The 27,479-nt window shown below is 40.5% G+C and overlaps 3 protein-coding genes across 16 annotated transcripts; 1 reads left to right on the top strand and 2 right to left on the bottom strand.

The window, feature by feature from the left end:
- The first annotated feature begins 1,294 nt into the window (after nucleotides 1-1,294).
- si:ch211-214p13.3 (poliovirus receptor) lies at nucleotides 1,295-23,992 on the top strand. 13 transcript variants are annotated; one of them, XR_002042200.2, is made up of 12 exons: nucleotides 1,295-1,436; nucleotides 1,692-1,811; nucleotides 3,542-3,883; nucleotides 4,728-5,027; nucleotides 6,906-7,002; nucleotides 8,116-8,270; nucleotides 8,760-8,874; nucleotides 8,947-9,029; nucleotides 9,285-9,380; nucleotides 11,485-11,557; nucleotides 21,541-21,647; nucleotides 23,859-23,992. XR_002042200.2 is itself a non-coding variant. In XM_027290681.1 (9 exons), exons 2-8 carry the CDS (start codon nucleotides 1,712-1,714, stop codon nucleotides 8,996-8,998), a joined length of 1,161 nt encoding a protein of 386 aa, XP_027146482.1. In that variant the 5' UTR covers nucleotides 1,295-1,436; nucleotides 1,692-1,711; the 3' UTR covers nucleotides 8,999-9,029; nucleotides 23,859-23,989. The 13 variants fall into 13 exon arrangements, 3 of the variants coding, with proteins under 3 accessions (XP_027146482.1, XP_019118688.2, XP_019118687.2); XR_002042195.2 differs by having other exon boundaries at nucleotides 9,285-9,404; XR_003464126.1 differs by lacking the exon at nucleotides 21,541-21,647 and having other exon boundaries at nucleotides 23,859-23,981.
- Nucleotides 11,567-16,857, bottom strand: LOC109139456 (uncharacterized). Of its 2 annotated transcripts, XM_027290682.1 has the most exons (6): nucleotides 14,801-16,857; nucleotides 14,431-14,517; nucleotides 13,814-14,125; nucleotides 13,259-13,382; nucleotides 13,132-13,162; nucleotides 12,836-12,961 (listed from the first exon to the last, which is right to left on the bottom strand). In XM_027290682.1, the coding sequence occupies exons 2-6, from the start codon at nucleotides 14,510-14,512 to the stop codon at nucleotides 12,869-12,871; spliced, it is 642 nt and encodes a 213-aa protein (XP_027146483.1). In that variant the 5' UTR covers nucleotides 14,513-14,517; nucleotides 14,801-16,857; the 3' UTR covers nucleotides 12,836-12,868. The 2 variants fall into 2 exon arrangements, with proteins under 2 accessions (XP_027146484.1, XP_027146483.1); XM_027290683.1 differs by having other exon boundaries at nucleotides 11,567-12,958; nucleotides 14,431-16,857.
- LOC104935600 (gap junction alpha-8 protein) lies at nucleotides 23,859-27,479 on the bottom strand. Its single transcript, XM_019263141.2, has one exon. The coding sequence runs from the start codon at nucleotides 25,166-25,168 to the stop codon at nucleotides 23,861-23,863; it is 1,308 nt and encodes a 435-aa protein (XP_019118686.1). The 5' UTR covers nucleotides 25,169-27,479; the 3' UTR covers nucleotides 23,859-23,860.

Genomic DNA, 27,479 nt, shown 5'->3' with positions numbered 1-27,479 from the left:
ATTTCTCTTACACCATGTTGTGTTAGAGAAAATCAGCACAGTGCTATTCACACAGTATGTATTTTAGAGGGGAACTGTCCCTGTGTGTCTTCTCTTTCTGTCCTTAGTGTGTTTCTCTTATTTCAGTACAATGCACTTCTGTTCCACATGCTCGCCCATACATTTCCTCTTCACTCCCTTTTGTTCACTCCCCTTTTCTTCCTTCCTGCCTCCCTTTGGATCATCTGGCATTCAACTATAACATCTTGAATCAGTCATTTAAAAACCAGCAGGGGAAAGTACATTTTAAACCCACTTCACAAGAAATGAACATAATGATCACATTACAGTGGTGGACAGTAGCTAACAACATTTACACAAGTACCGTACTGAAGCTGCCTGGCAAAAATACAAAAAATACAAAAATACTATAAAAATGTAATAACCAAAACCTAGAACTAAGAACAAAAACCAGCAACAGACACAGAAGCACATGTAAGCTTAAGCTACAGTCAAATAAACAAAGAGGAAAACAGGAACTAAATCAGCGACAGGTGAACTAATCAGGGACAGGTGCACAAAAACATGCAAGACACAGACAGGGTGGAAGTAGAAAATAAATGAGGAAACACAAAACTCAAAACTGTCAAACAATTATGAGGAGCTTGACCTTTGCTTAAACATTTTAGGTTTTTTTTTTCCAGTTTAAGTCATATTTCTTCTTCATAGGACAAAATTATACTTCATTGTACTTCATCACGTTGCTTTGAAAGCTACAATATACTTTGTTACTGTCGAACCACACATTGAGTCAGACATTGACTTATTTCGAATACCCATTTTTTTTCCTATGAAGAAAAAATATGACTTAACATCATTTTTTAAAATTTGTTTCCTAAAGGAAAAGGAAAAATGTTTATGAAAGGACATAGGAGGTCATCTTTTGACTATTCGACCATAGCCCAGGCTTCAAAACGTACGGAGCCCCTACAGTCCCTAAAAATATATTTTTTTATCTCTTATCACAAGATATAAAAAAACCTTCTGGGGAGCTGGGGGCTTCATACATGTCTACGTGCAAGAGCAAGAGTAAAAATAAAACCTGATAAACTGAGTTCCATCCATCATATCACAGCTGTGTGCGTCTGAAGCTGTTAGAGATAGAGCATATGAATTTACAGTAAATTATCCTCTATCTTTAATTAAATTCAATAAAAAAAAACTTTTGGGACTTTAGAGGCTCCGTAAAAAGTGTGTACTTCATCCTGATTTTAATATGAAAATACTTTCCACTCTTCTTTTTTCATAGTGTGACGTAGCTTCGTGTATGCGCAGTCAGTCCCTGACAGGTTTGTTCTGTTCGCAGTGAGCTGATGTGTTTTCCTCGTTAGTCCTCAATAATTTCTGTCCATCCTGTCATCGAGGGAAGGAAAGGTGTTTTGGAAAGGACACAGGAGGTAATTTTCTTTTTTTTCTTTCTTTTTTTTATGACTATATTCGACGTCACCGTCTTAGTTGCTCTCCAAAGCTGACTCATACTGTAACCGGACAAAAGAAGCTGCTAGAGAGAGAGAGAGCGTTTGTTGATGCAAAAACTGAAATGATAATGAATACAGTTTATATTTATGGATTACAATGATGCATGTTTGTAATGTGTCTTTCAGGGTTCAGCTCATCTTATTTCCACTTATTATTCGTTTTATTCTCTTCAGGATGTCGGGTCGGGCTGAACATGACGGTCCACTTGTCTGCAGACCTGCAAACTCCGTGCCTCCGTAGCAGTGCTATGCTTCTGATATGTTTGGCGTTGATTCTCAGTTCAGTGATAGAAGGTATGATCAATGTTCATTTTTAACTTTAACGGGGGGATGAAACGCCACGAGGACACGCATGCGTGCGTTTGTCGTAGATGCGTAGCTGTGGAGGATGTATCTGAATTGTTACGTGTCTACAAAAACACAAAGAGCATTGAACCACGTGGACATCGGAGTTAAACTAAACAAAGGCCTCTTTATTTATAGATTATTATTTTTATAACAGTGCGTCATGGAAATATTTCAAGACTAACGGAAGCGTATTGCAGACCAAGCAAACAGAGAGCAAAAAAAGTTTCCGTTATTTTCTTCCTTCAGTTTGGCTCCACAGACCAGTTCAGACTTTGTATATATTATTATCATAGCTATTATTATTATAGGTCATAAATACATAAGAACATCCTGTTTGTCTAGGGAAATCAAAATAGAAGAACAGGAACTGACTGTGAGACAAAAAAAAGCTTACACAGCGAGTGCAAATAAAAATTAAGTATTTAAATACATTTAATTTCTTTTTGTTGTTTTTTTGACACTGCAATAAACATAATATACGGCATACTCCTCCCAGACTGTGGGATGGGTTGAGAATGTAGTTATCCAGACAACACCCACTGTAAATCAAATTGTTGTGTTGTTGATGCATCCATCCACACCCAGGCTGGTGTTTTTATGGAAGCCCTAAGTGGCCATGCATTCATACATTTTTAATTTGCTCAGTTTTCTTGAGATAATGTGAAAAAAAATTCTCAAGCTCTCGAGATAATGAACTAAATGCAAGCACTAACCTCTGGTGCTGCAAAATGAATGAAATTAAATGAACTGCAGTCCCTCAAACGTCCACTTGAGGCTGGCTCCAGAAGTGAGTCAGTCTCCATAAGTCCCCATGTTAGACAGCAGAAATAAACATGTTTACAGCCTGGTACAAAAAACAGTTTTGGTCTCTGTAGCTAATTTCCCCGTTCATGACAACTGTACTGAGGGTGAATTTATATACAACTCACCTGTTCACATTATATTAAGGCTTAAAGTTATGCAGGATTAAGAGCGTGGACGCTTTGATTGACAGGTAGCTGCCATCACAGATGGCTTATTAGAGCACTCAGGTGTCATCCAGGCCGCCTTAGATCCGCCGATGATCCACATCTTTGCCGATATTTAGATTAACAGGGAGGCGGAAGAAGCAGTACGTCCAACATGGCAGCGGTCAGTAGGGATGAGAATTGATAAGATTTTTACGATTCCATTATTATTGTGTGCGCAAATGTTTCTGCATGTTCGTCGTGTTCCCATCCCGACGCTGTTATCTCCACTTTACAATGACAAGTCGCCCTGTTGCCATTGTTTACTACTACTGATTGCACTGTACATGCGAAGCTTGCGTACGTTATGTGGCGTAATTCGTGCTTTCTGGAATCGATAAGAGAATCGTTAGATAAACTGCCAAATGATTCCATAGAATTGAAACACACAGAACTGGTTCTTGTTGAGAACACGCAGTAAATGGCCGATGCAGGATTTGAACCGTGCTCTGGCCATTCTTTATGCTGTCATTGTTTAACACTAAATGAAGACATTATCTCGACCTCGTCATCTCGCGAAAACAAATTGAATTAACTCGTTGTCATGAGAAAACAGAGAAAATCGAATGTTGAATGATGCATGACCGCTTCTGTGCGGGCTTCTGTAGTTTTGTTTTCACTTGTGCTTGTGCGTTTTAAAAGCCTGATGAAATTCTATCATCCTCACAGCCCTGCAGGTGATCGGAGGAGACAAAACTGTTGTTGAAAAAGGGACAGTTGTTCTACCCTGCAGAATAATTGACAACAAGGAGACTCTCACCCAGATTTCATGGCAGAGGAAAACCAGAGGAAAACCTCAGAATGACAACTTCTTGACAATCTTGGATACAAATGAAGCGAAGTATCTCAATGGAAAGGATCAACGATTTAAATTCATTGGAGACATTAATGAAGGCAACGGATCTCTGCAGTTATCTAATGTCACGTTGAAGGACGAAGGCACCTACACATGCGTTGTCACCTTGTTCCCCAGTGGAAATCACCCAGCAGTGATAACTCTTAACTTGCTTGGTAAGATGCATTGTATTAAAAATATAGTGTGTGTTGTAGGGATGGGAATTGATAAGACTGATTCCATTATCGATTCTGCTTAACTATTCGATTCTTTATCGGTTCTCATTTGGGAAAAAAGGGAGAACAAACAGTTTGATCAGCATCAACTTTGTTTAGTTAGAAGTATCACGACCTTACAAAACCAACAGCGAGGTCAAAAGAGGCCCACAGCCTAGATAATAGTAACGATGTGTAACTGTGGCAGGAACCACATCGTACTAAAATGGTAGGCAGTGTGTTATTTACCAGAGTTACCTTCCGTAGTAACCGCAGAGGTGCTCATAGCCTGGCTGCTGCTGCTGCTGCTAGGTTAAATTCATCTCCAGTCCGAAGCGTGTCAAAAACACGACATTCATTTCAAAATATTGCATGTTGTGTGCGCAAAAGTTTCTGCATGTTCGTCGTGTTCCCTCCCGACGCTGTTATCTCCACTTTGCAATGATTGCGAGTCGCCCTGTTGCCGTCTTTTTTTTTGGTGAAATGCAGCTAAACTTTGAAGCGTTTGAACCGAGTGGGTGCCATTGTTTGCTACTGATTGCACTGCACGTGTGAAACTTGCGTAAGTTACGTGGCGTAATTAGTCGTGCATGCTGGAATTGAGTATGCGTAACTTCTTGCATAAGTTACGTGACGTAATTTGTGCTTGCTGGAATCGGTAAGAGAATCGTTGGATAAACTGCTAAACGATTCCATGGAATTGAAACACACGGAACCGGTTCTTGTTGAGAACCGGTTCCGTGTGTTTCCGTGTGTTTTTGTTACCTTCTTCTGTTTTTGTTACCTTCTTCTGTAACTCTCCTAGTGCCTCCAGTCTCCAGCCTGAAGGATAACCCTCCTTTATTGGGGAATGAAGAGGTTCCCCTCGTCACCTGCACAGCTGCTGGTTCTAAGCCCCCAGCAGAGGTGAAGTGGCTCACTGGTACTCTGGCAGGACTGAATGTAACAACAACTAATGTCACCCATGACAATGGTACGACTACCACAGTCAGTTCCCTATCAGGAGTTCCAACCATAGACATCTATGAAAAGGAGGTCAAATGTGTCGTCACCAGTGCAGCCCCATCTGGAAGCAAAACTTTGACCTACTCCATACAGATTTACTGTGAGTATACAAAAACTTTCATGCATCAGTTACTACTGAGTACTACTACTAAGTCTTTTTTGGTAACATGGCTTATTTGCTGGCTTGTTGATCAGATGCTCAGATGTTGGTATGTTTCAATGACTGAGTGAGTCACCTGTAGCGGACCGAATGACGTCTGGGTGCTCTAATAAGCCATCTGTAATGGCACCTACCTGTTAATCAAGCGGTCACACTGTTAATTATGCACAAAGGCAATTCTGTGTAATTGTGTAAAGGCAATTCCATGTTTTCTTTCAAAACACGTTGCTTTTATTAGTTGGTGATGGAGTGTGACAGGACCCTGAGACCCTTGTTTTTTGTTTTTGTTGTTGCTATGAATGAAAATGTGAAAAGACAGAGCGAGAATAGATCTTCTTTTATTCAGGTGAAACAGAGTCAGGGTGCTGCCTTGCTGCATGTTGACTCACTGCAAAGTCTGGAACTCTTTAATTAATGTTATGGGAAGCTGTATTTACCCAACAATTGCATGTAATTAAACTGGTTTTGTGCGTAGGAGGCGTGCTCTCTTTCTGTATGTTTTGCCTTGTGTTAAAATTACACTTCCTATAGAGTGGACTTCTTTTGAATGAACGCTAAAGGGCAAGATACTGTAAGAGCAGAAACTAGAATAGAGACAAAGGGCATTGTAAGATGTGTAAATGGCTCCAAAAGGAAATGAAACAGCTCTTCTAGCTGCTTCTCCCACCATGTAAGACTCTTTAACCAGAGCATGACTTCATGGCCTTTTTAAGATATCCGTTACTTGTGAGTCGTTTATCAACCTTGTGTATACAAGCTGCTTACAGGCGGTCTTATCTTAGCTTTAAAACTGGTGTAGAAAAATATGTTTTGATGAAGCGCCAACCACTGTGGCTGTGAAGTGAAGCTAATGCTGAAGTGCCAAAAATTGCAGCCTGGTACAAAAAACAGTTTTGGTTATGCATGGCTGCTTTGATTGACGGGTGAACGCACCCAGGCCCACCTCAGATCCACCAGGGATGCATGTCTTTGCCCATTTTTAGATGGGCTAGTGTCACAAATGTCCAAGCAGGGTGCAGACAACTGAATCAGAGCTGCACAGAGATTCATTACTTAATGTTCAGCAGGCTTAGGTAGAGGGATGAAGTAGGTGGACAAAGTTTCTATAAAAGTAAAACCGGTCCAAGACAATAGAGTGATCCAGTGTCACCAAAATATCAGATGGCAGACATACTGTAGCACATGAGCAGTATGTTTTGTGTTCTACTCCCACACTACAAGTGGAATTCCCCTGAATAACTCAGTCCGTCATGGTGCAAAGAAAGCACAGCCTCTTTCTGAAGTGGACTCCACCCAGGGACGGACTGGCAATCTGGCATACCAGAGCATAATCTGGCATAATGATGGGGGGGTAGGTGCTTGTGGGCTGCTCTGGTCCAAAATGCCAGGGCCGATTTTTTTGTCCCAGTCCGCCCATGACTCCACCTCGAATACCAGCTATAATGTTTGAGTTCCCTGTGTTATTAGAGGACCTTGTTTGGTATCCTGGTGAAGATGTGTGTATTGAAATATTATTTAATATCTTTGACTACAAGTGAAGAGGACAGTGTGCGGCAGGCTTTTGTCCTGTAGTAATCTCTAATGTAACTAGTTGAAAAATCCTTAAATCAGGCGTCAGTACAGATGGGATCCAGACATTATTCTGAACTCTGCAATAGACCTTTTTTCTGCCTTTTTGGGCATAAACATAGTGTTAACACAGGTGTTTCCTTTCCAGTGAGCCACATGCACCACTGCAGCATCCTGACTGTTTGACCGCTGTTAGAACCGCTGGTAACCCGGTGGAAAGAGTTCATTCTCTGTGCCCGTCTCTTGCAGTCACACCCATTGAAGTGGAAATTTCCAAAGGAAAAGACCCAGAAACACTTGAATGCTCAGCTAAAGCGAATCCAAAAGCAGACTTCACATGGAGCAGGTACAGTAATTTGAATGAACCAGTTTCAAAGTATACATTCGTTAATCAAACAAAGTTGTTTGGTTTCTCACAGGCTTTCCACGACGGTGAAAGACTAGAGCCATTAGCCAAAGAGTCTGTGACTGATATGGTTGTAATGAACCTCCATTTCAAATGCTTCAGTGTTACTCTGATGAAAATATAAAGCTCCGTGTGATGACTTCACACTTCTTTGTCCTTGAACAAGTACAAACAACACTTGGGCATTTTTAAATATATGTATCACTCCGCTTTGCGGAAGTATTAACGACCATCACATTAACATTACATTAACAGTCATCACCTGTCAGATTCTGCTTCCTGTTTGTTGCTGAAGAGACAAACAGGAGTTGCACTGCTGCCATCAGATGTTTTATCTGAACATGAAGACAGGAACTGTCAACAGACTTTTATTTCACTGGTTGCGTACATGATCCAAAGCAGCTGACCTATGGTCACATGTAGACCTACATAAAATAGATAACAAGCCAGTGCTCAGGAAATGTGTTGCATGGCAACAGTGCAGCAATATCACACTGCTTTGGTGAGACACATCAGTCCATATTAAAATGTTCATATTCATGACAACTGTATGAGCCCTGAGATGAACTGTCCACTTGTCCTCACACCCAATGCCAGCTGGGATGGGCTTCAAGCTGGACAACACTGATAATGAAAAGCGGTTACAGATAATGGGCACATGTTCTAGGGATGATTTGTTTAATAACTGACTGTAAAGTGTATGGCGTGAACTTTTTACCGGCTTCTAAAGGGGAGCGTGCCAGAAAAAGTTTGAGAGCCAGACAGAACTGTATGTAATATATACAATGGGGAATACAAAACACACCAACTAAAATATAAATGCAACAAAAGAATAAGTCAGTAAAAAATATTTCAAAGCAGCAAACTAAGTCTGTCGGGGATTATTATTAACATTTAAAATGTGACACAAAGCAACATTTTGATAAGCTCTTATTTTGAAAAACAGCAAAAAGTAATATTTGAAATTCATTCTTTTGGTACAAATCTCTACAGTTTGGCCCGTTGCTTCAAGTCTTCATGTAGGGTTACTTCAGCCTTGTTCCTCTGTTTCAGAGATGATGATGACAAACTGCCGCCTTCTGCTGTCGCTAATGGGGCAACGCTAAGATTTCAGAGCAAGACCACTGACAATGAAGGTCTCTACTATTGTACTGCGTCTAATACTCATGGATCAATGCGTGGTGCACTCTTTATGGACGTGATACCAGGTGAGGTCACGTTTGAGTCGACTGTGGATTTTTTGTGTTTGTTCCTGTTCGTGTTTTTTGGATTTCTGTTGTGGCTGTCGTTTGATTCTGTTGTCACATTTTTGTGAAGCTCAGACGTCTAAACCGTAGTCGTAAAATCCCAGAATGTGATCCGGATACCTCTCAGACTCCCCTGTGGAGGTTTTTAAACCACATCAAGCTGAAAAAACAGACTTCTAACACACTGACGCACCAAGGAATGTCTTGGATTTGCTTAGGGGCTGAGACTGTTTATCTTTATGCCAACACACCTCCACAAGAGGAAGAAACTTTATGAACAGACTATTCATTTACCACACTTACCTAATGCAATGTGCATGCACATCCTCACCATTGTGTTATGTGAGACCTTTTGTCACAGCAAGAAAAATACAGGTGCGATCAATAACACTTGCATTCCATTCAGGTGAGTTAGGCTAGTTCCTTTTCTTGTGTCCTGTCTCTCTACAGGCAAATCTGGCATAGCTGGTTGGATCCTTTTTGCCCTTTTGCTTTTCCTGAATGTTGCTGCTGCTGCTGTGTGGTACCTGAAATTTCGAAGGTACCAAGCACAGTACTACATACAGTTAAGTTTAAATTTTTTTAGCACTGTGTAAAATCTTTTGTTGTATATTTATTGGTGGTTTGTTTGATCCAGGCCACAAGAGAATGGACGCATGGAGGTACCAGAGAGTGACGGGGATCTTTAATGTAGCAGAAGCTGAAGGAGAGAACGCAGAGGTAAAACACAAGCTCTCCATCTCTTTCCTTTCCCTCATTTAAATCAGTGTGCCTTAAAACTTTAATGATTTAATATAAGGTACTACAACCATCTCTGATAGTTATTGTATGTACTGTATTGTACAGCAGTAGTTTTATTCTTATTCATAATGCTCTCTCCATTGTTTTGGAGTTTAGTTCTTTTTATACATTGTTTCAGAAATCTGTAGATACTCTGATTTGTAATTAAACAATGTTTTGTATTGTCTGTCTTAGAGACAGCTTTGAAAAACCATGGAAACATGATAACGTCAAGAAAGAACGCAGCTGGCGTGCAGGAGATTCATTTTACATTCTTCATTGAGCTGGTTGGTGAGCAGATGCAGCTTTCTGAATGTCAGCTTTCATGTCAGTTTCCCTGGTGTTTTTTTTTTCCTGTAGTCAGATATCACTCACACATCAGTATTCTGTACTGCTGGTGTCAGTAACAACAATACCAGTTTCATTTGTCAGCAAGTTTATCAAGTGATAACAACAGAGCAGAAGTGAAGATTTGGGTGAACGTGTATACTCGCATGTTATTAGTACGAACAGCTTTAAATACCACCGTATTTGAATTGAGCTCAGTACTGCTTTGAATACTGACAGGGTATTATGAAGTATGATTACATGAACACACACAAAAAAAAACACGTAATCTTTTTTTATTGTTTATTTATTTTTCAGCATTAAACCAGTCTAAGTTGAATATTTATGACCGTATACACTGACTGGGTACACTTGTACAACTCACTGTGTCAATACAACAACTGCTTGTTTTTTTATACTTTATTTTTCAGCTTAGGTTGCAGCTGTCACAGAGGTATCAAGTTTGGACTGCAAAGTGTTTCTGACACAATAACCATCTCATTTACATACACAAGTAGAATTTATGGCAGAGTTGTTGAATTGTTTACCTAATGAAGTGGTCCATTGGTGTATATACAGTATATGTCGCTGTTGATTAGCAACTCTAAACTCTAAAAGGGACTTTCACAGCAGTGTATGTGCTTAGTAAGGTAGTTCTTTATCTTGAGCTGTTGTTATTAACAACATCAGTAAAATTCTGTGTGGAACAGGATTTTAACTTCAAAGCCTCACTGACCTCACAGACTGAAGGACAGACTGAAGTTCTGTGTTACAAATGCTGCAGATTACGTTTCCTATAATACACACATGTACATGTATGTGTGTTCCTGTACGTCTTTATGATTAATTTAAAATTGATGAAAAGTGAAAGACAATTCACTCTAAACCAAAAATGTCAACCTGCTGTTAGCACAAGAGGAAATGTCAAGGGACCAGGAAATTTCATAGCATTAATGATATGAGGACCATGAATATCTATTTCAGTGCGTTATTGAGACTTAAATTGTGCTGGTGACCCTTGATAATTTTATTTATTAGTATTAATAATAATAATTAATAATTAAATATTATTATTATAGTACTCTTATTCTGGGCTGTCGGTAATAATTACTGATTCTTCTGGAATATGCTTCTCTTGTCAGAGGCAACAAGACTGGTAACAACTCAACCTCAATAAAACAAACAAAGGTCAAGACACTGTTACACGCTCGATAAAACTAAAGCATGTAGCAATTACAATATCATTAACGTCATTATAATTGTACCAAAATTGAAAATTACACACTCACTCACTCATACACACTACAACTAACAACTAGTTCTAGGGGAGGATCAGTGGAGACAGTAGTGGGTTGATCCTCTGGGGACCATAAATGTGGGTCCAACAACATTTCATACCAAATGATGGACTGACCATCGTCATCATTCCTAGATTCCTAGTTTTACATTTAATCTTTGTTTTTTTTGTTTGTGTTATAATCAATTCATGCTTCTTAGTTAGTTCTGCTTTTTTATGTTTGTTTCTAAAGCTGTATGTTAGTGTTCTCCTTCTTATTCTAATAATCATTACTGATTCTTCTAAAACAACCCAACTTCAATCTCACAGTCAGGACAGGTTCATTTTGTTTCACAAGTTATTGTTACACTTCTCTCCTCTCACAGTTCATGACTGTTCCACGTGTTTTTTACAAAAACAAGACGTTTCACAACCAGTTCTGTCACTGGGTTTGTTGTGTTTATTTAGGTGAAAGGCTTGTTCGGGCTAGTGGGAAAAGGCTACATTACAGTACAGACAGTACAGTACATTTTCTGAGTGGTGTTTTTATCCTTATTCTTTTTATTTATTAGTTTGCTTTACGTTTTGGTTTAGTTTACACACTTGCACTCTGTTTTGTTTAAAACATTTTTATTGTTGTTTTTGCTTTTGTGTTAGATGCCTTGTGGTGCCTATTAAAGCCGGATAAATATTACAAATGTCTCCAGTATATGTATATTTCATTGCATGCCATCATCAATACTGTATCTGCAGTTTTGCATAAGTGCTAAAATAGTTTTGTTGTTTTTACAGAGCTCCTCTGTCTACCACAGTTAACACAGTAACAGAACAGACTCATGTTCATGGAGGTAGCCGCTATCACAAGGTCAGTCATATGATATATAAAAATATCAGGTGGAAAAAAAATTACTTTAAATCACATTATTTTTTTCCCCATACCACACTGTCATTCTGTGGGTGGGAGCCAATATTAGGGCACAAAAAACACATGACCATTACTAGAGTGGAGTCATGTCGAAATAAATGGGTCATGTAGGAGTCTAAACAAAGATGCTGTTGAGTTTAAATGTTTTAGAATTTCACATTTTAGCCTCTTTTAGCTCATTGTTTTCTGGCCTGCAGTTCTGTGATCCTGATTATCCTTGATTAGAGCCACGGCAGACATCTGTCTTCAGCTAAAAGACACTTAAGTGATAACAGCCCCAATTAATCAATATGTTTATTACTGAGGTAATTATTCAGATAGAGTATGTGTAAGGCGTGGTGGTGTTTGCATTCCAGATAAGCTCATTTTTTTTCTTTTGAAATGCTATCAACCGTTTTTTTCCAACGGTGCATGAACTGCAACTGTTGCTAAGTGGAAGCAACGCACACACCCTACAGCTTGGGAGCTTGTCCCGTCCTTAGGCTAATAATACAACTGCTACAGTAGAACACTTTCCTGACATTTAGGGGTCAGGAAAGGCCTGAATAAAAGATTCTGGTGATATTTTATGAAATGAGCGCGATCCAGACGACAGATAAGTCAAAATAACTCAGTCTGTGCTGCTTTCACTGCAGCTTATATTTAAAACATGTCTTTTTTTAGTTCAGTAGGTGGATGTGTCGTGAACCACACATTCCAACAGCTTTTTTTCTGTCACAGTGCAGTGGCAGGACAATGAAAGGCAAAGATGGATGAAAGACTGGCTGTGTGTTAGAAGGCCAAACTAAACCCAGCCCTGTTACTGACAAGTGGCAACCTCTGGTGCTGGGAGATGCAGATGTTATATTTCTAGACAAAAGTTAACAACTAGCTGGTGAACACAGTGAAGCATTCAGCTGCTAAAGAGTCAGATATTTCACTCAGGACTTGGTGGAGACCCCTCAAAAAAATAGATGATGTGTAAATTAAGGCGCAGCCCCCGCGAATTACCAGAAAAGGTTTTTATACTTTCCGTTACATAGATAACATTTATTGAAAAGGAAGCTTAAATTATATGTATTATATACAGAGGAGGTGTAGAGGGTGGGGGATGTCTGAGCAGTTCTTCGTCTTTAACGGCACGTTACCACCAACGAGTGTCAACAGTCACAGCGGCAACCACACTTCCATCTGTGGGCAGCATAATTAATGTCTTTAGTCCTTTCTTCTTCTTTTTTGCAGTTCCCACTTCTCTTTTATGTGTTCCTCATATTAGTGAGCCCGGTCTCTCGAACGATAAGGTTGGATATAGTTTCGTTCTGGGACAGCTTCCAGGCAGTTTTCATAAATTTCTTCTGGTTTCTGCTGGAAAGAAAAAAAAAATAAAAATAAAAACTGCAGCTCAGTTTGATCTCAGCGTCTTTGCAAAACATACTGTAAAAGGAATTGTCTCTCCATCACTTTGTTATTACACAAATACACTGTGAACATACAAGTCTAGTCTCAAACGACAGTGTGATAATTATGATATTTACCGTGTCCGCAGAGGGAGGTTGAGTGATATTTCTGTAGAAGAGCGTGACATTTTGATTAAATTCTAGCAGTATAATGTCAGTAGTCATCAGCATAGAATCATGTGCTAAAGAACGAAATGCAACTTACTCTGTGTGCCGTTTGCAGACTCTATGCAGAATGGCCAAAACGATTATAAAGATGAGGAAACACACACAAGGAACAGTAGTTGCCACAACAACGATTAGCTTAGGCCAATTTTCACCAGACGGCTCTGGGGGAAAAAAATATATAAATAAATATTAAACTTGACTATAGGTCTAAGACGTAAACACCAAAAGCCACATTTGGGTGTGTGAAAGATGTTTCACAAAGGAAGCCAATGTGATGATCTCATATCCTGTGGTCTGTCAAGGTGCCAACTCTATTCATGCTTCAATATCCAAACTCTACATTTGAGTTATGATGAACATATTTATAGATTTTATTGACTAAAACACTCTCAGAGACTGTTGTTCTTGTACAGTACACAAATATGATAGTGATGTAGTCTGCATGTAGAGGAGTGATACTTAACTAAAGGTCTGCGATAGGATGCCAGTTTGCTCCCCAACCACAGGGATTACTTCTGTTTTAGTCTAATCTTATAATTAAAGATTACTTCTGTTTTAGTCTAATCTTATAATTAAAGACTGAGTAGCATACCTTTAATTATCAGCTCCCAGGTCTCTGACTGAGCTCCGCCGTCGACGCTGGCGGCCTCACAGGTGTAGTTTCCTGTATGAAATGTCTGGGCTCTCTCTATGATTAGTTTGTGCAGTTGGTCCTCTGACTGCGACATATTCATGTTGAGTCTGGAAGCGTTAGGATTCTCGTATAATCTTTTGAGCTTCGGATTCAAGCTGAACAGTAGAACATCGTTCATCTTCCACACCAGCTGAACGGACGTGTTGATTGAATTGTTGGGACAGTGCAGGATCACTCTGCTGCCCACCACTTCTGAGATGGTTTTTCCTTCTGTGAGGGAAATTTCCACAAATGATTTTACTTTCACTGTAATCATGTTGTCACCATTACAAAGTAATACAGTAGTACATCATTTGTTTTAGCTTAGCATAAAGACTGAAATCAGGAAGAAAACTTCTAGCCTGGCTCTGTGCAGAGGAAGTAAAGTCAAAGTGACCCAAAGTTTGAGAGACGTATCTTTGCAGCTCTTACTCAACTTTTCTTTTTTTTTTTACTGTAACAGAAATTAGATTGTCATCTATCTCTAATCTAACTCTCGACAAGAAAGCGAATAGAATATTTCCCATTAACTTCACCTGCTGGTGAGGAAATCCACAACATGTAGCAAATCAGAGAAAAGGTCCAGCTGAAGGCCGAATGTTTAGAAAAATCCTCCATCCCACCTTGAAACAAAGATAGTTACATTTCAAACATCATGTTTATGTAACTATATAATCTGGTCAGCTCCGAAAATATACTTTATTTAACCAAGTCTCAATTCAGAGTTTTCACGAGTGTCGTGGCCAAGATGGCAAGCAGTACCGATGAATAGAGACAGACGAACAAGGTAAAGATAACACAAAATTTCAACAAGAGTGTCATGTGATGTCAAATAAGAGTCAGAATCAGAAAGAATATGACATCATTTCCAAACCCAGGCACAGCACGATAAATATAGTGACTTACCAGTAGTGAGCCGTAGTTTGCCGTTTTGTCTTGTTCTCTTGCTCTAAGCACCAAAGCTCTTAAATTTATGCCAGAAAAAGAAAAGAAAAGATGTATATATGATGATAATCAAAGTTAAACTAGCTCTGTCAGTGTCAGTTTAAACCTGATAAGGACCCTCACACCCACATTTCCTGTTTCCATCACGGAAGTAGTCAAGGTGTTAGCCATAATGCATGCTATGGCGTGTGTGTGTCATTCTTTGATGTTGACATTTATGCTGTGAGTCTTTACTCAGACATTTGTTGAAGACCATACATACCAGACACTTTGCTCAGCCTGCATTTGTGCCGTTCTACCCTCATGGTCTCCATTTTAATGTTTGAAAATCCACTCACAGATCATCAAATTTTCAGTGTGCCCTCACGTACAAACGAATTTGGATCTTTACCAACGAAAAAGAAAATGCAAACAGAGCCGTTTGAAACTGAGACTGTGTGGCTCGTATCAGATGAAAATGAAACAGGAGTTTGCAATTTTCGTTTCAGACAGTGGCGGTACTGTTAGAAACCTGTTCTGTGAAGCCATCCATCATTAGAGGAGTCACTCCAATTCTCACGGTTTCTTCCTTTACAAACATGTATAATGTTTACCTAACCTAGTCTAAAATCTAACGTAACGCTAACAAAATAAGGCTGATCTAGTAGCCTTGAATTTGTCCCTGAGACAGCTGCAGCTGCAGATCTGGTCTGGTCTGGTCTGGTCTAGCTCTAATCAGCCGAACGCACAAAGAGACACTGTGTGACCTCCCTACCAACTCGATTGTAATGCAAAGAAGGCGAATTCTTTCACAACACAATGGCACATGTGTTCTGCAGTGTGACATACTGTACATAACGTCAAACTGACTTTCAAATACTTTGAATATATGTCTCAAAACGAAACAATCAGTTTTTGTAGTTCAGTAATCTCCCTCTTTATATCGGTGTGAATACTGTATATTTGTTTTGAGATTTTCATGTCAGGTTTTTTTCCATTTATTGAAAATTAAACTCTTGTTTGCTCCACTCCAGGGTCATAAGTTCACATAAGACCACGATGCACATTAGTTGAGATAACAGAAAATAAACCCACAGTTGTAAGGAACCTGCCAATGCGGTTATATCAGAGCTGTTGTTTTCAAGCAGAACTAGCACAGCGTTTTAATGTAGTTAATGTCAGTAAACCTGTCTGCATTGAGCTGTGCTGATGAATGTGAGTGAACCTTACAGTAAAAGGCCTCACCTTCAGTTTGTGAAATAACTGCAGTATCTGGAGCCAGCAGCATCTGAGCATCTGTGTTTTGCTTTTGGCATTGCTTTTTGGCATTGCTTAAATCAGCTGAAAGTGACACCAGGCTGCTATCATATAACCATACAGACTTCTACACACATTAAAAATGTTTGTTGTCAGTTGTGTAACATTCATTTCTAAACTATGTGACCGTGACGTGAGAAACAGAATTATTGTTAAAATAGCGTTGGGTCCTATTGCTGTAACCAACAGTTACATTAAATCATTGTCTTTATATGTCAATCGTCATCATAGATGTGTGCTGATTGGTTCATGCCCATCAAGGGGGTAAAACATGGAAACCAGCTTGAATGCCACTGAGTGGAGTAAGCTGAAAATGAGAGATGTTTACACTGACTGGAGTCCAAACATAGCTGTACCGCTGTCAAGATCCACACCCTCAAAAAAACAACCAATACATAACGCCCATGACTGTATAACTGCATTACTGGCAGCTGTGGTGTGTCTGCAGCAGAGGCGGTCCTGGCTACTCCCTGGTAACAAGAACACACAAAACACAAGATAAATGAAATTACACATCCTAATACCATCTGAACAGTTCCAGACGTTTTAATAAGCTTCAGCAGCAAATCTGCACACCTTTTATCTTTGGCTCTTCTTCTTTTCTTCGTTTTCTAAACTGGGCACCTGATGCTCCTTTGTTTTTTTACTTTGGTCCATGATGAAGACTCGACATCATTAACCACTATATCATTGCCAACGCCGTCGTTTCGCCCGTCAATCAACTGGAGTCCCGTGCCAACGCCGTCGTTTCGCCCGTCAATCAACTGGAGTCCCGTGAGGTCACGTAGATGACTGAACAGATTATTATTTTTTTTCATTTTTCACATAACCCAATTAATTACATGTAGGCATATGGGTCTATGTTAATTCTATGAATGAAATACAATTTATTTTGTTTGTGTTGTGTGGCCTGCCGCCTGGGATCAGTCTACCCCCCGTCCCCCTCCCTGTGCCTCTTCTGACACACACACAACCTGTATGACTCAGCAGGAAGTTGACGTGACCCTTGACGTGACAAATGAGGGCGCCCACTCCACTGACTTGACGTGGAAATGAGCGGTATAGCGGTATAGTGTGCCCTCACATAGATTGCGCGCCCTGGGTGGTCGCCCACATTGCCCATAGCAAAAACCGACCCTGGTCTGCAGGGTTGTGGATGAGCTTAGCCAACAACACGGAGTGGTGCAGCAACAATTACGAGGATTTCTTTTGCCCAGTTCATACTTAATACAGTTAAACTAACTTTATTATTATCCTAAAATCGGCTGGAATGGGGAGTCGGAAACGTACAAGACATTTTCAAATATCTATCGAGGTATCTAATCATGCTCTCTACGTAGCATGTTAAGTGCACTCGTTCCTTTTTTCTTTTTCATTTTTCTTTTTCCCATAAGCATTTTTGCAGATAAATATCTCACACCTATGTCATCACAAGAAGTTCCCCTTTGCGGTTATTGTACACATACAGTATGAACACATCAACACAAACCTGCAGTACCTAAAGACGGATGCAGTGTGTGACCTCATGGTCAGGTCACAGAGTTTGGCAATTCATTTTACACAACTGCATTTGCACTGCAGTCAAAGATAAAGCATGAAATGCTACTTTTGCTGAAAAAGAAAGACTTCTTCATATCTCAGCTGGACAAACTGAGTTGGTTTGTTCATTCCGTTGGTTACAATGTGCGACCTCACAGCTTTGTGTTCTAACAATGCTTTTCTGATTGTCAGCACTTGTGAGCACAAGGCCCTGCTTCTGTGGTCTGTTGGTGTCTGCCACGTTTGACTGATCTGGATAGGGCATCTTCGAGTTGGTGGTCCGCAAAACCGAGTTGCAGCATTCTTTGGAGTGAGCCCTAGTACCATCTGCAAACCAAAGGCCAAAATCCATATAACAGGGGATGTCAAGCTGTAAAGTGGGCGTCCCAAAAAGACAGTTCCTTCATCATGTCAGCACTTAGGAACCATAGGCTGTCTTATACATTCGCAGACTGCTCTTCACTGTTCAGTGATGAGTCCAGATTCTGCCTATGGTACTTGCATTGGGTCAAAGTGTGTAGAAGATGTGGAGAATGCTTTGATGATTGCTGCACCGATAGGAGTCTTGTGATGGAGGCGGTGTGATAGTGTGGGGCGGCATCTCGCTCACTGAAAGAACGAGGTTTGTCATTATTGGAGACAGTACTGAGATAAAGTTCTATCATTCAAGACGCCCAGACAGAGGAGGATTTCTCAAAACTACCTCAAGAATCTGGGAGTGGAGTCGATGGAATGGCTTCCCAGCAGTCCTTACCTCACTTGTGGGATCAGATATTTGGCTGCACTGTTCACGTTTCTAGAGTTACCAACACAGCTACATTTGTTGTCTTGCAACAAATGCTGGGTGAAGAATCGAAGACCACAGCAGTGCGTGAGCAGGCCGGGTGACGTGCATGAGCGGGAAGTGCCAGGCTGTTGTGGCTGTGGATGGTTTTCCCACATGCTACCGAGGCCTTTGTTTGTTAAATGAGTAAATTGTTTTGTCTTGTTTCCTCTGACTTCAGTCATTCAATCCATCAAACAAGAGTCAACAGCAAAGAAAAGCTGTCCGGCATTGTCAGAAGGTTTGGAAGGTAAGGAATTTTTCGTAGACGCAGCCCCCTCATACTCAGCTGCTCATCCCACAAATGCATGTTCCTTACAAATGTGGCAGGAAGTAATTAAGTCATGTAGTTTAGTAATTCATTTTACACAACTGTGTTTGCACTGCAATCTGTTTCAAGGATAAAACACCAAATACTACTTTTGCTGAAAACAAAGTTGGAAAAGAGTTTTTTTGTTCCCTTTAGAAAGACTTCTTTATATCTAAACTGAACAAACGGTTGAGTTAGTTAGAACCGCGACCTCACAGTACAGTACAGGATTTAAAGCAGGCTGCACAGCGCTGCTTGTCTGCCTCTCTGCTGTCTGTGTCCTGTCAACTTCACACTCAGTTCATTCAAACATTCGGAGATTATCTGTGTGTGCTTTGTTGACTGCACAAGGAATGTTTTGAGGCCACAAACAAAACCTTGTTTACGGCCACTAATTGCTTATGGCTGGTGGGAGTGGTAATTTGATCATAATACATTCTCTCTCTCTCTCTCTCATTCTACAAGAATCAGTCATAATACTGTTTCCGAAGCCCACATACTTGCAGAACAGATGTATTGTGCTGTATGTGCACAGTCAGGCTTCAGCTGCTCAAGGACAAAACACCAAACGCTACTTTAGCTGAGAACAAAGTTTCTTCAGTTTATATCTAAACTGAAGAAACTGAGTCGGTTGAGTTGATTACAGTCTGCAACCTGTTGTGGTGATCCAAACCACCCCGAGTTCTGTTGACCTGATGTAGAGCAGAGAGATATTGAATTTAAAGAAGACAAAAAACAAGTAATTTAGTTTCGCCTTTGCAGAGGGAGAACACAGCTTTTACAGACTCCGCAGTCCGTTCACCATCGCATCCAGCTGAGTTCTGAACTCCAACAGTTCTGGCTCGTTTTATTAAACACACACACAAACAGGTGTTACCTTTGTCTCTGGGCAGATTAATACATGTCTTCACTCCATATATGGTAAAATAAGATATAACAAACTGACCGTTATTTCCTGAAACACTCTTTTTGTGACAGTTATCTCTCCACTGTTTCACGTTATTGACTTTAAGTGCGGTTTGCATAACAGACAGTTAGATTGCTGTCCTATGTCTCACATGTAAGTGCACATGATCCTACCCTTCAACATTTTGCAATACACACACATCATCATACTAAGTTGTTGTTCACACAAAAGAATTAACACACCACACAATTAACTAGTATTAACTGTAACCTTCCATCAAACCTCACAGCCAGATATCACTAAATCCTACACACTGGACCTTTTCATTGTGTAAAAGCTGAAATTAAAGGTGAGTGAGTACAGGATTTAATTCAAACGTGTGAAAAAACGACTCTAGTCTGGACTTTGTCTGGATGTATTTGCGTAATCGGCTTCATTAAGCAGCTTCTGGCAGCAGCAGAGCGTCTCTCCTTCACCTCTAGCGCCATAAGTTACTATGGTTACAGTGACGGTACTATGCTACCCTAAGTTACTATGGTTACAGGAATGCCCTGAAACTTTATGAGTCTCAATAAAACCATGAATGTAGCCTGATAGCTCCTCAATGCTGAAATCTTATCAACATAATAACGGTCTTTGTCGCTTCAGTAAATTATCAGTTAATGTGTGACCACAGCACATAATAAATGACCAATGCAAACAAAATATTTCAGAGAACAACCCCTTCCCTGTCTTTCTAGTTTCATAACAACTAGTTCCTTTGTTTTCTGGACGAAACAATGCAGCAGTCTGTCAGTCTGTGATCAGTTTATCCAAACACTGAAGATATCAGCTGTGTGTGCAACTTGTTGTTCTGCAGAAAAAAAAAGCTTCTACAATACTGCCCCTTTGTGGTGATTTGATCACAATACACCCACTCCATTATTCTACAAGAATCACTCGCACTATTAAAGCCCGCATACTTGCAGAATAGGCCAGGCGTGTCGTGCTGTATGTATCCTGCATCTTGTCCAGTATGTGCATCGTCAGGCTTCAGCTGCATGAGCAGATAAAGAGGGAAGTTTCCAAAGTAAGAAGGATGTACATGTGCATTGTGATGTTCTCATATTTAATATGATCGGTGTTGATGTGTCTAAGTGTTAATGGTAACATATTTAGAGAACTGAAATCTAGCTGTGTAGAAGTCGGTCTAAAATAAAGTACATTTACTGTAACAGCTGTTCTTCTTCAGGCACTTCTATTTTCCATGACTCTATATTTGAACTTCTGCATTTCAGAGTGAAATATACTTTTTACTCATTCTGCTCAGTTTAATTTTAATGTATGGCTACTGTGTTATAGGTTCATTCTAATGTATGTTTAATGTATGTTTTGATGCTGCTACTGGATGTCTGAATTTCCACCAGGATCAATCATCTGTCCGTCTGTCATCCATCCATCCATCCCATTTATTTGACACCTTTTTGGTCAAATAAATGAATAATAATAATAAAAATAATAATAAAATAATAATAATAAAAATTATTATAGGTTGTTATGATATTTGTCCAACATTTGCGATTAACACATCCTGAAGAGAGCATGAATACTTTTACTTCTAGTATTTCGATAGCGTTCACTTACTACTACTTTTACTTATAACCAAGTATTTTTTCCACCTCTGGTATAAAAGTTTGAATTTAAATGCAATGTTTAAGCACTATAAATGTCCAGGCTGCCTTGTATTACGCTGTAATCCTGTCTAAAAGTCAGTTTTCTCTCTGTCAGTACCTTGAAAAATAATAAATTATGCTTCCGTTCACTAGGTGTGTGTGTGCACTTTGCAGAGAAACACTTGACACAACTCTTCTTGACCACGTGTGACTTTTTATTGCGTTGGTTCACATTTCAAAAGAAGACACTGCCACACATCTATCAGCAAAGAAGACTACAAGTTAGTAAAAATTGTTTTGCTTTTTGTTTTTTCTTTCCAAAGATTAATCATGTCTTCTTACAAACATACAGGCAATGCAACGGTCTTAAAATACAAAAAAGTCACATACCATTACCAGTCATATCGATGTACACAAGGACCAGCATCATGATTTGATTGTAACACTGTTAAATGTTTAAAAGTGTTTGACAATTTTATTTCGAAGGCTCGTTCGGATTCAGATTCCACAGCATTGGATTATGGGGAGGAGAAGGGATGGCTGGGGATCACAAAAGGGTCAAAGCTGCCTTCTCTCTCTCTGAGTTTCTCTAGAGCCATTTGATCATACCCCCAAAACCAACACTTGGTACATGAGTGAGTGCAAACATGCAGCTTCATGCCCTAAAATCGTTTTGAACTGTCACCGTAATACTTTAAATAGTTGATATTTAAACATCTGAGTTGCATAATGGAGAATTTTCCGCGTCTGTGCTGAGGGGTCGCATACAGAAATTAAACTCAGATAAAAAAAAATAATCATAAAACATCACAGTTCACGTAGGTCCCAGAGCTATACAAATCTTACAACATTTTGAGAATTTACATTTACAGATAAGGCACAGGAAATCCAGAGAATGCGAGAGAAAGATTTCTTAGAGGCATACTTTGTTGCGAATGATTCACAATTAAATTCATCTTTACTCCTCTAGATGCACGATACCACGGCATGGGCGTTGTTTCCTCTTTACTCTGCTGGGCTTGTGAGATTAAATCGATTATTGTACTCACAATTACATCGTGGTGATTCCTCTAGACCGCAAAATAACCCCCCAAAAAAACTGCACTTTATGTACATCGTCAGACACGAGAAAAGGGCTTCATGTGTTATGTACAGTGGGAGTCGCCCCTAGTTTTGTTTGTTTCTGTCTGAATTTTCTCATGAGTATTGTTGTTTTCCTGTTGTGGGGGGTCGGCAACCTTTTTATGGTCACATAAAATCAAGTAGAACGTTTTTCACAGCCAGATCAAGGATGCTTGTTTTCATTGATGAGTGCGGTTTCTTTTATTGTCTCGCCTCCAACAATACTTTGTGCTGATGGTGCATGATCTTTATCGCCCGGATGCCTGTTTGCACAGCACGAGAGGGGAGAGGATTTGGCCTGAGGTCGCTACTATAGTTCATTCTCTGATAGGGCAAAATGAGCCCACGCTCTCTTCCAATGAACTGATATCACAGTCACACGGTTTTCCTTAAAGGCTATATACGAAACGTGAGCGTAATCTAAAAAAGCGGACAGTCACATTGAAAAAGACATTCAACATGTGGTCTTTTTTTTTTTTTTTTTTTTTTTTTTTTTTTTTTTTTTCATTTGTTTGTCTGTTTTTCCTCACTAACTCAGCTCTGGCTGTGCTACATGGTATATAAACATGAAAAGGAGAGAAATGCTCTGAAATTGATGCACATCTCTCTTCACTTGAAATAATCCTGTGTAAATAGATGAGGTGTTATGAGGGTTAAAGGCCTTGCACAGAGTTTAAACCTCTGAATGTGCAAAAATAAAATTAAAATAAAAACAAAATGGTACGCTCTTCTCAACCCTGAAAATGGACTTTTCTTCTTCTTCTTCCTCTCACAGAGCTGCATACCTGTAAAAGTACCGGCACTTTAATGGTGTGACTTGTGTGTGAATGGGAATGAAAGTCAGCGCCTAGCTCTACAGCGAAGTTACTGATCGGCAGACACACGAGTATATTCTAACTTCCTTTCCCCCCTATCTACTCAAAACCCCATTAAAATGTCTAATCCCTCCGTCGTGTATCGTTAAAACTCTTTCAATAGAAAAAGATGTTTCTAAAAACTGAACATGGATTTTTCATCAAGTAAAAAGATGTGTCCTTTCCACATTTTTATTATTTTCTTTTAAATATAAGAACACGCTTAATAAAAAAAAAACCTACTCCCTCCCTCTTTAACGTCTACTTTTTATATTTCATTTTTATCACAAACACGCAGATTTTTTTTTTTTCTCGCTCAGTTGAATTATTTTCAAGGTTTCCCTGTTGATTTCGTTTTTCATCCTTTTGGTTTTACGACCAGCCTGTTCAAGAGTGTGCTTTGTCTTGAGTTAGGTGTGTGTATGTGTGTGTGTGTAAATGTGTGTGTGTGCGCTCTCTTCTCTTAAACATTTGGTGTGTGCAGGTGTACATGTGCTCGCTCTCGCTCTCTCACAGGTTCATACAGTGAGATCGTCTGACCTGGCCCTGCTGCTAGCTTTGCTCAGTCGGCTCAGCGGTCTGGTGTCTTCTATCGTATCGGCGGCCTCCGTCCCTGCCTTCTCTTGAGTTACCTCCTCCACATTTACCACCTCCTCCTCCACGTTTACCGCCTCCTCCTCCTCTACCTCCGGTATCTCATCCACCACCTCCACCTCCACCTTCTCTGCTTCCACGATTGCGGGCGGCACCTCCTCGGGCTCGGGCTCCGCCTCGTGTAATATCACCCCATGTGGTGGCCCAGTGGTCTGGGCGTAGGAGGGCAGAGTCTCGTCATACACCTTAGAGATGTCCTCCATGGGCACCACCTCCTCCGCCTTCTCCTCCAGCGCCTGGAAAGGTGGGGCCCCTCTGCCAGCCTCCATGCCCACCTCGGCCAGTGGGTAGAGGTGAGTTATGGGGGGAGTTTTCTCCTCCTCCAGCAGCCTGTAACCTTTGACTCTTTGCAGGGAGGGCACAGCTATGGAGGGGAGGCTCTTCCCTTGTGGTGGCAGAGGAGCTGAGGCCTCGATTTGGGCTGTGGCCGGGGCTGGCTTGCGAAAGACAAAGCGAATTTTCTTCAGGCCCAGGTGACTGATCTCCACAAAGTTGAGGAAGAGCGAGACGCAGGCCACAGCCAACATGAAGATGATGAAGACGGTCTTCTCAGTAGGGCGGGACACAAAGCAGTCCACCGTGTTGGGGCATGGCCAGCGGCTGCATTTGTACAGGGGCAGGATGCGGAAGCCATACAAGAAGTATTGGCCCACCACGAAGCCTACCTCAAACAGTGTCTTGAAGATGATGTGGCAGATGTAGGTCCTCAGCAGGGTGCCCTCCAGCCTGAACTTCTTGCTCCCTTTTGTGCTGGTCTCCTTAGTGGTGCGGACGCTTCCCTGGTCGGGTGCCAGAGGGAGACGCTCCTCGCTCAGCTCCTGCTGCCGGCTAAGTTCTGCCTCCTCACGCTCCTTGCGTTTCTCCTCCATGTGGACATGATGCACAGCGTGACCCACGTACACCAGAGACGGTGTGGACACAAAGATGATCTGCAGCACCCAAAGACGGATGTGGGAGATGGGGAAGGCCTCGTCGTAGCACACGTTCTCACATCCAGGCTGCTGCGTGTTGCAGACATAGTCAGACTGCTCATCGCCCCACACAAACTCTGCCGCCGTGCCCAGGATGAGGATGCGAAAGATGAAGAGCACCGTGAGCCACACCCGGCCGATCACCGTAGAGTGCTCGTTAACTTCCTCTAAAATATTACCCAGAAAGCTCCAGTCACCCATGATCGGTCCGTAGCACTGCAAAATGAAGGGTGGGGTAGGATGGGACACAGAGGGTGCAGACAGACAAGGGAGGGTGGGGTAGGCAGGACAGACAGGGGGAGGAGAATAGAGTGCCAAAAGTAAGAAATGCAAAAAAGAAACTTGTCAAAAATTAAACCTAAACCAGAATTTCCTGCTTTTAAAACTTCTAAAGAGTAGCGTAAAAGTCTATTTCAACTCTAAATCATTGAAAAACAATCGACATTAGGAGTTATATTAAAGTTTTAGCTTTTCGATTCAGCCTTTTTAGAAGGCTGCTTGTTCTCAATGTAAACAAAATGAACTTTCTTGAACTTTAACAGTGGTGCAAACCAAAAAATCTCTCTGCACTAGCTGTTTAAAAAAAAAAAAAATCCACAAATAACTCCCGAATAAAAAAATTAAAAAACGATTAAAAGAGATCATTAAGTAACAAATGGTTCCCTCGTCTGTAAGGTATGTTATAGGTTAAGTGTAATCAAATGGGCAACTTGCCACAGCTGCGGCTCCGGCGAAGTTGAGTCCTGTCCCGTTCTCTTGGCACCCGGCAGGGAGAAGTGAACTTTTTTTTGCCCTCTATCCCACCTAAAGCCCCGTCCTTGTCGCCCCACTGAGCAGATGTGAATGAATCGGTGCTGATGGTTGGTTTTTAGTTTGCTGCAATATTTAAGCTTGGAGCCAGACAGCCTTTATTTGCCAGGCGACGTGTGGTGACGCAGAAGACAATAGGATCAACAGAGCCAGAGCAGGGATGTATGGGAGCAGGCCTCAGGCTCCCACACCAACATGGACACTGTACGGCCAGGGCACTGAGTCCACAGTGGAGCCATTCAGCTTCATGCATGACACTTCCTCACACACATATATATACTGTATGTAGAATCACACATACAGCGGATGAAACAATAACAGCAGCTCTCGTGCCTCCAGCTGTACCGCCATGCTCAACATTAGAGCAAGAGAAGCAGGTCAGTGACAAATCAGGCAGGGATGAAGGAGAGTTTATGTCCTCGTGCTTTAACACTGGACAATGTTGTTTGTGCAGCACGGGCAGCAGCAGCAGGTTCAACTGTGAGTTTAAATTAGGTGAATGTTCTCAGGACTTTTCATTTTATTCATCTGTTTGAAATAAAAGATGTTTGTCGTAAAGATTTTTACTAATTCTCCTTTATAATCCAGATTTCCAGATTTATAAATCCACAACAAAATTCATAAATCACTTACAAAAACATTTACTATATAACACCAAAGAAATCACAGTAAATATTAATAAAACAGTTCATCTCGTGTTCTTTTCCAGGCTTTTGAGGCAAAGTCTGAACATCATAATTTAACAGCAATGCTCATCTTTACGTCAGAACAGATTTTTGTTGATTTATATTTCTGATTGTGTGTGCAAGATTTTAAAAAATAAATAAAATGGCACTCATACTTCAGATCACATCACGGACATATTCTGTTTTCCTCATGAATATTTATAAATCTGCAAACCTTCAAAGCCAAATCGAAGTCTTAAATGTGGAACTAAGGCTTTAACATGATTCAGGCCCAAACTTTTGTTACATATGTCCATAATCTTGTTTTTTATGTATAATAAGTCACATTTACACATTTTGTTCCTGTTCCTGTAGTATGATGTGAAGATACACGTATTTTATTTGCAGCAGTTGAATTTTGGTTATTCACTGTCATTAAAACTTTGCTGTTATCAAATGTGAGCTTCATCGTGGATAACCGAGTCCACCTCTGTGCACGCTTGTGTGTGTGTGTGTGTATCATCATAACTGTGTCACTGGTATGTGAAGAATGTGAAAGCATTGAGTGAAAGGACACACTGAAATGTCTCTATTAGGGTGGTTAGTCAAACTTTCCCGGCTCAGAGAAGAAAAACATTCAGCAGCGATCTTTGATCGTTGAATCGTTCCACAGATGTTTGAACAGAGCAGAGCCCAGAGAGGCTTGTTTCCACTGTCTGAATATCTCGAATATCTTATAATTAGATAACCACGAGCTCTGCACAAATATTATTAATAACTTTATGAGCTTCTCTAGGACTGAAAATTAGGAATAAAATGAATATTGTGACTGGGATTCTGACTCATATAGTCTCTGATTCATGACCTTGGTCATGCACAGATTCCTGGTGAGTCACACTGGCATGTTGGACTATGACAAATGTATTTAAATATATAATTTAAATACAAAGTTTTGTATGTTTAAAGACAGACAAGTACTGCTATGCACCTTCATGGTTTTATATTTTAATCAAATGATTTTTAGATTTTTAGGGGGT

The sequence above is a fragment of the Larimichthys crocea genome, chromosome XVIII (assembly GCF_000972845.2).
Source record: "Larimichthys crocea isolate SSNF chromosome XVIII, L_crocea_2.0, whole genome shotgun sequence".
Lineage (NCBI taxonomy): Eukaryota > Metazoa > Chordata > Actinopteri > Sciaenidae > Larimichthys > Larimichthys crocea.
Note: the sequence above shows the minus strand (reverse complement) of the source record. Positions and strands in the feature narration are given on the sequence as shown.

What these genes read in the sequence shown, in the direction of transcription:
- LOC104935600 (XM_019263141.2), bottom strand. Translation starts at nt 25,168, where the DNA reads ATGGGTGACTGGAGCTTTCTGGGTAATATTTTAGAGGAAGTTAACGAG.
- LOC109139456 (XM_027290682.1), bottom strand. Translation starts at nt 14,512, where the DNA reads ATGGAGGATTTTTCTAAACATTCGGCCTTCAGCTGGACCTTTTCTCTG. An exon ending in GTGGATTTCCTCACCAGCAG is followed by an intron (nt 14,126 to 14,430) that starts GTGAAGTTAATG and finishes TTTCCCTCACAG; the next exon opens with AAGGAAAAACCATCTCAGAA. An exon ending in AACCTCCCTCTGCGGACACG is followed by an intron (nt 12,962 to 13,131) that starts GTAAATATCATA and finishes TTTTCTTTCCAG; the next exon opens with CAGAAACCAGAAGAAATTTA.
- si:ch211-214p13.3 (XM_027290681.1), top strand. Translation starts at nt 1,712, where the DNA reads ATGACGGTCCACTTGTCTGCAGACCTGCAAACTCCGTGCCTCCGTAGC. An exon ending in GATAACTCTTAACTTGCTTG is followed by an intron (nt 3,884 to 4,727) that starts GTAAGATGCATT and finishes TAACTCTCCTAG; the next exon opens with TGCCTCCAGTCTCCAGCCTG. An exon ending in CAAGCACAGTACTACATACA is followed by an intron (nt 8,875 to 8,946) that starts GTTAAGTTTAAA and finishes TGTTTGATCCAG; the next exon opens with GCCACAAGAGAATGGACGCA.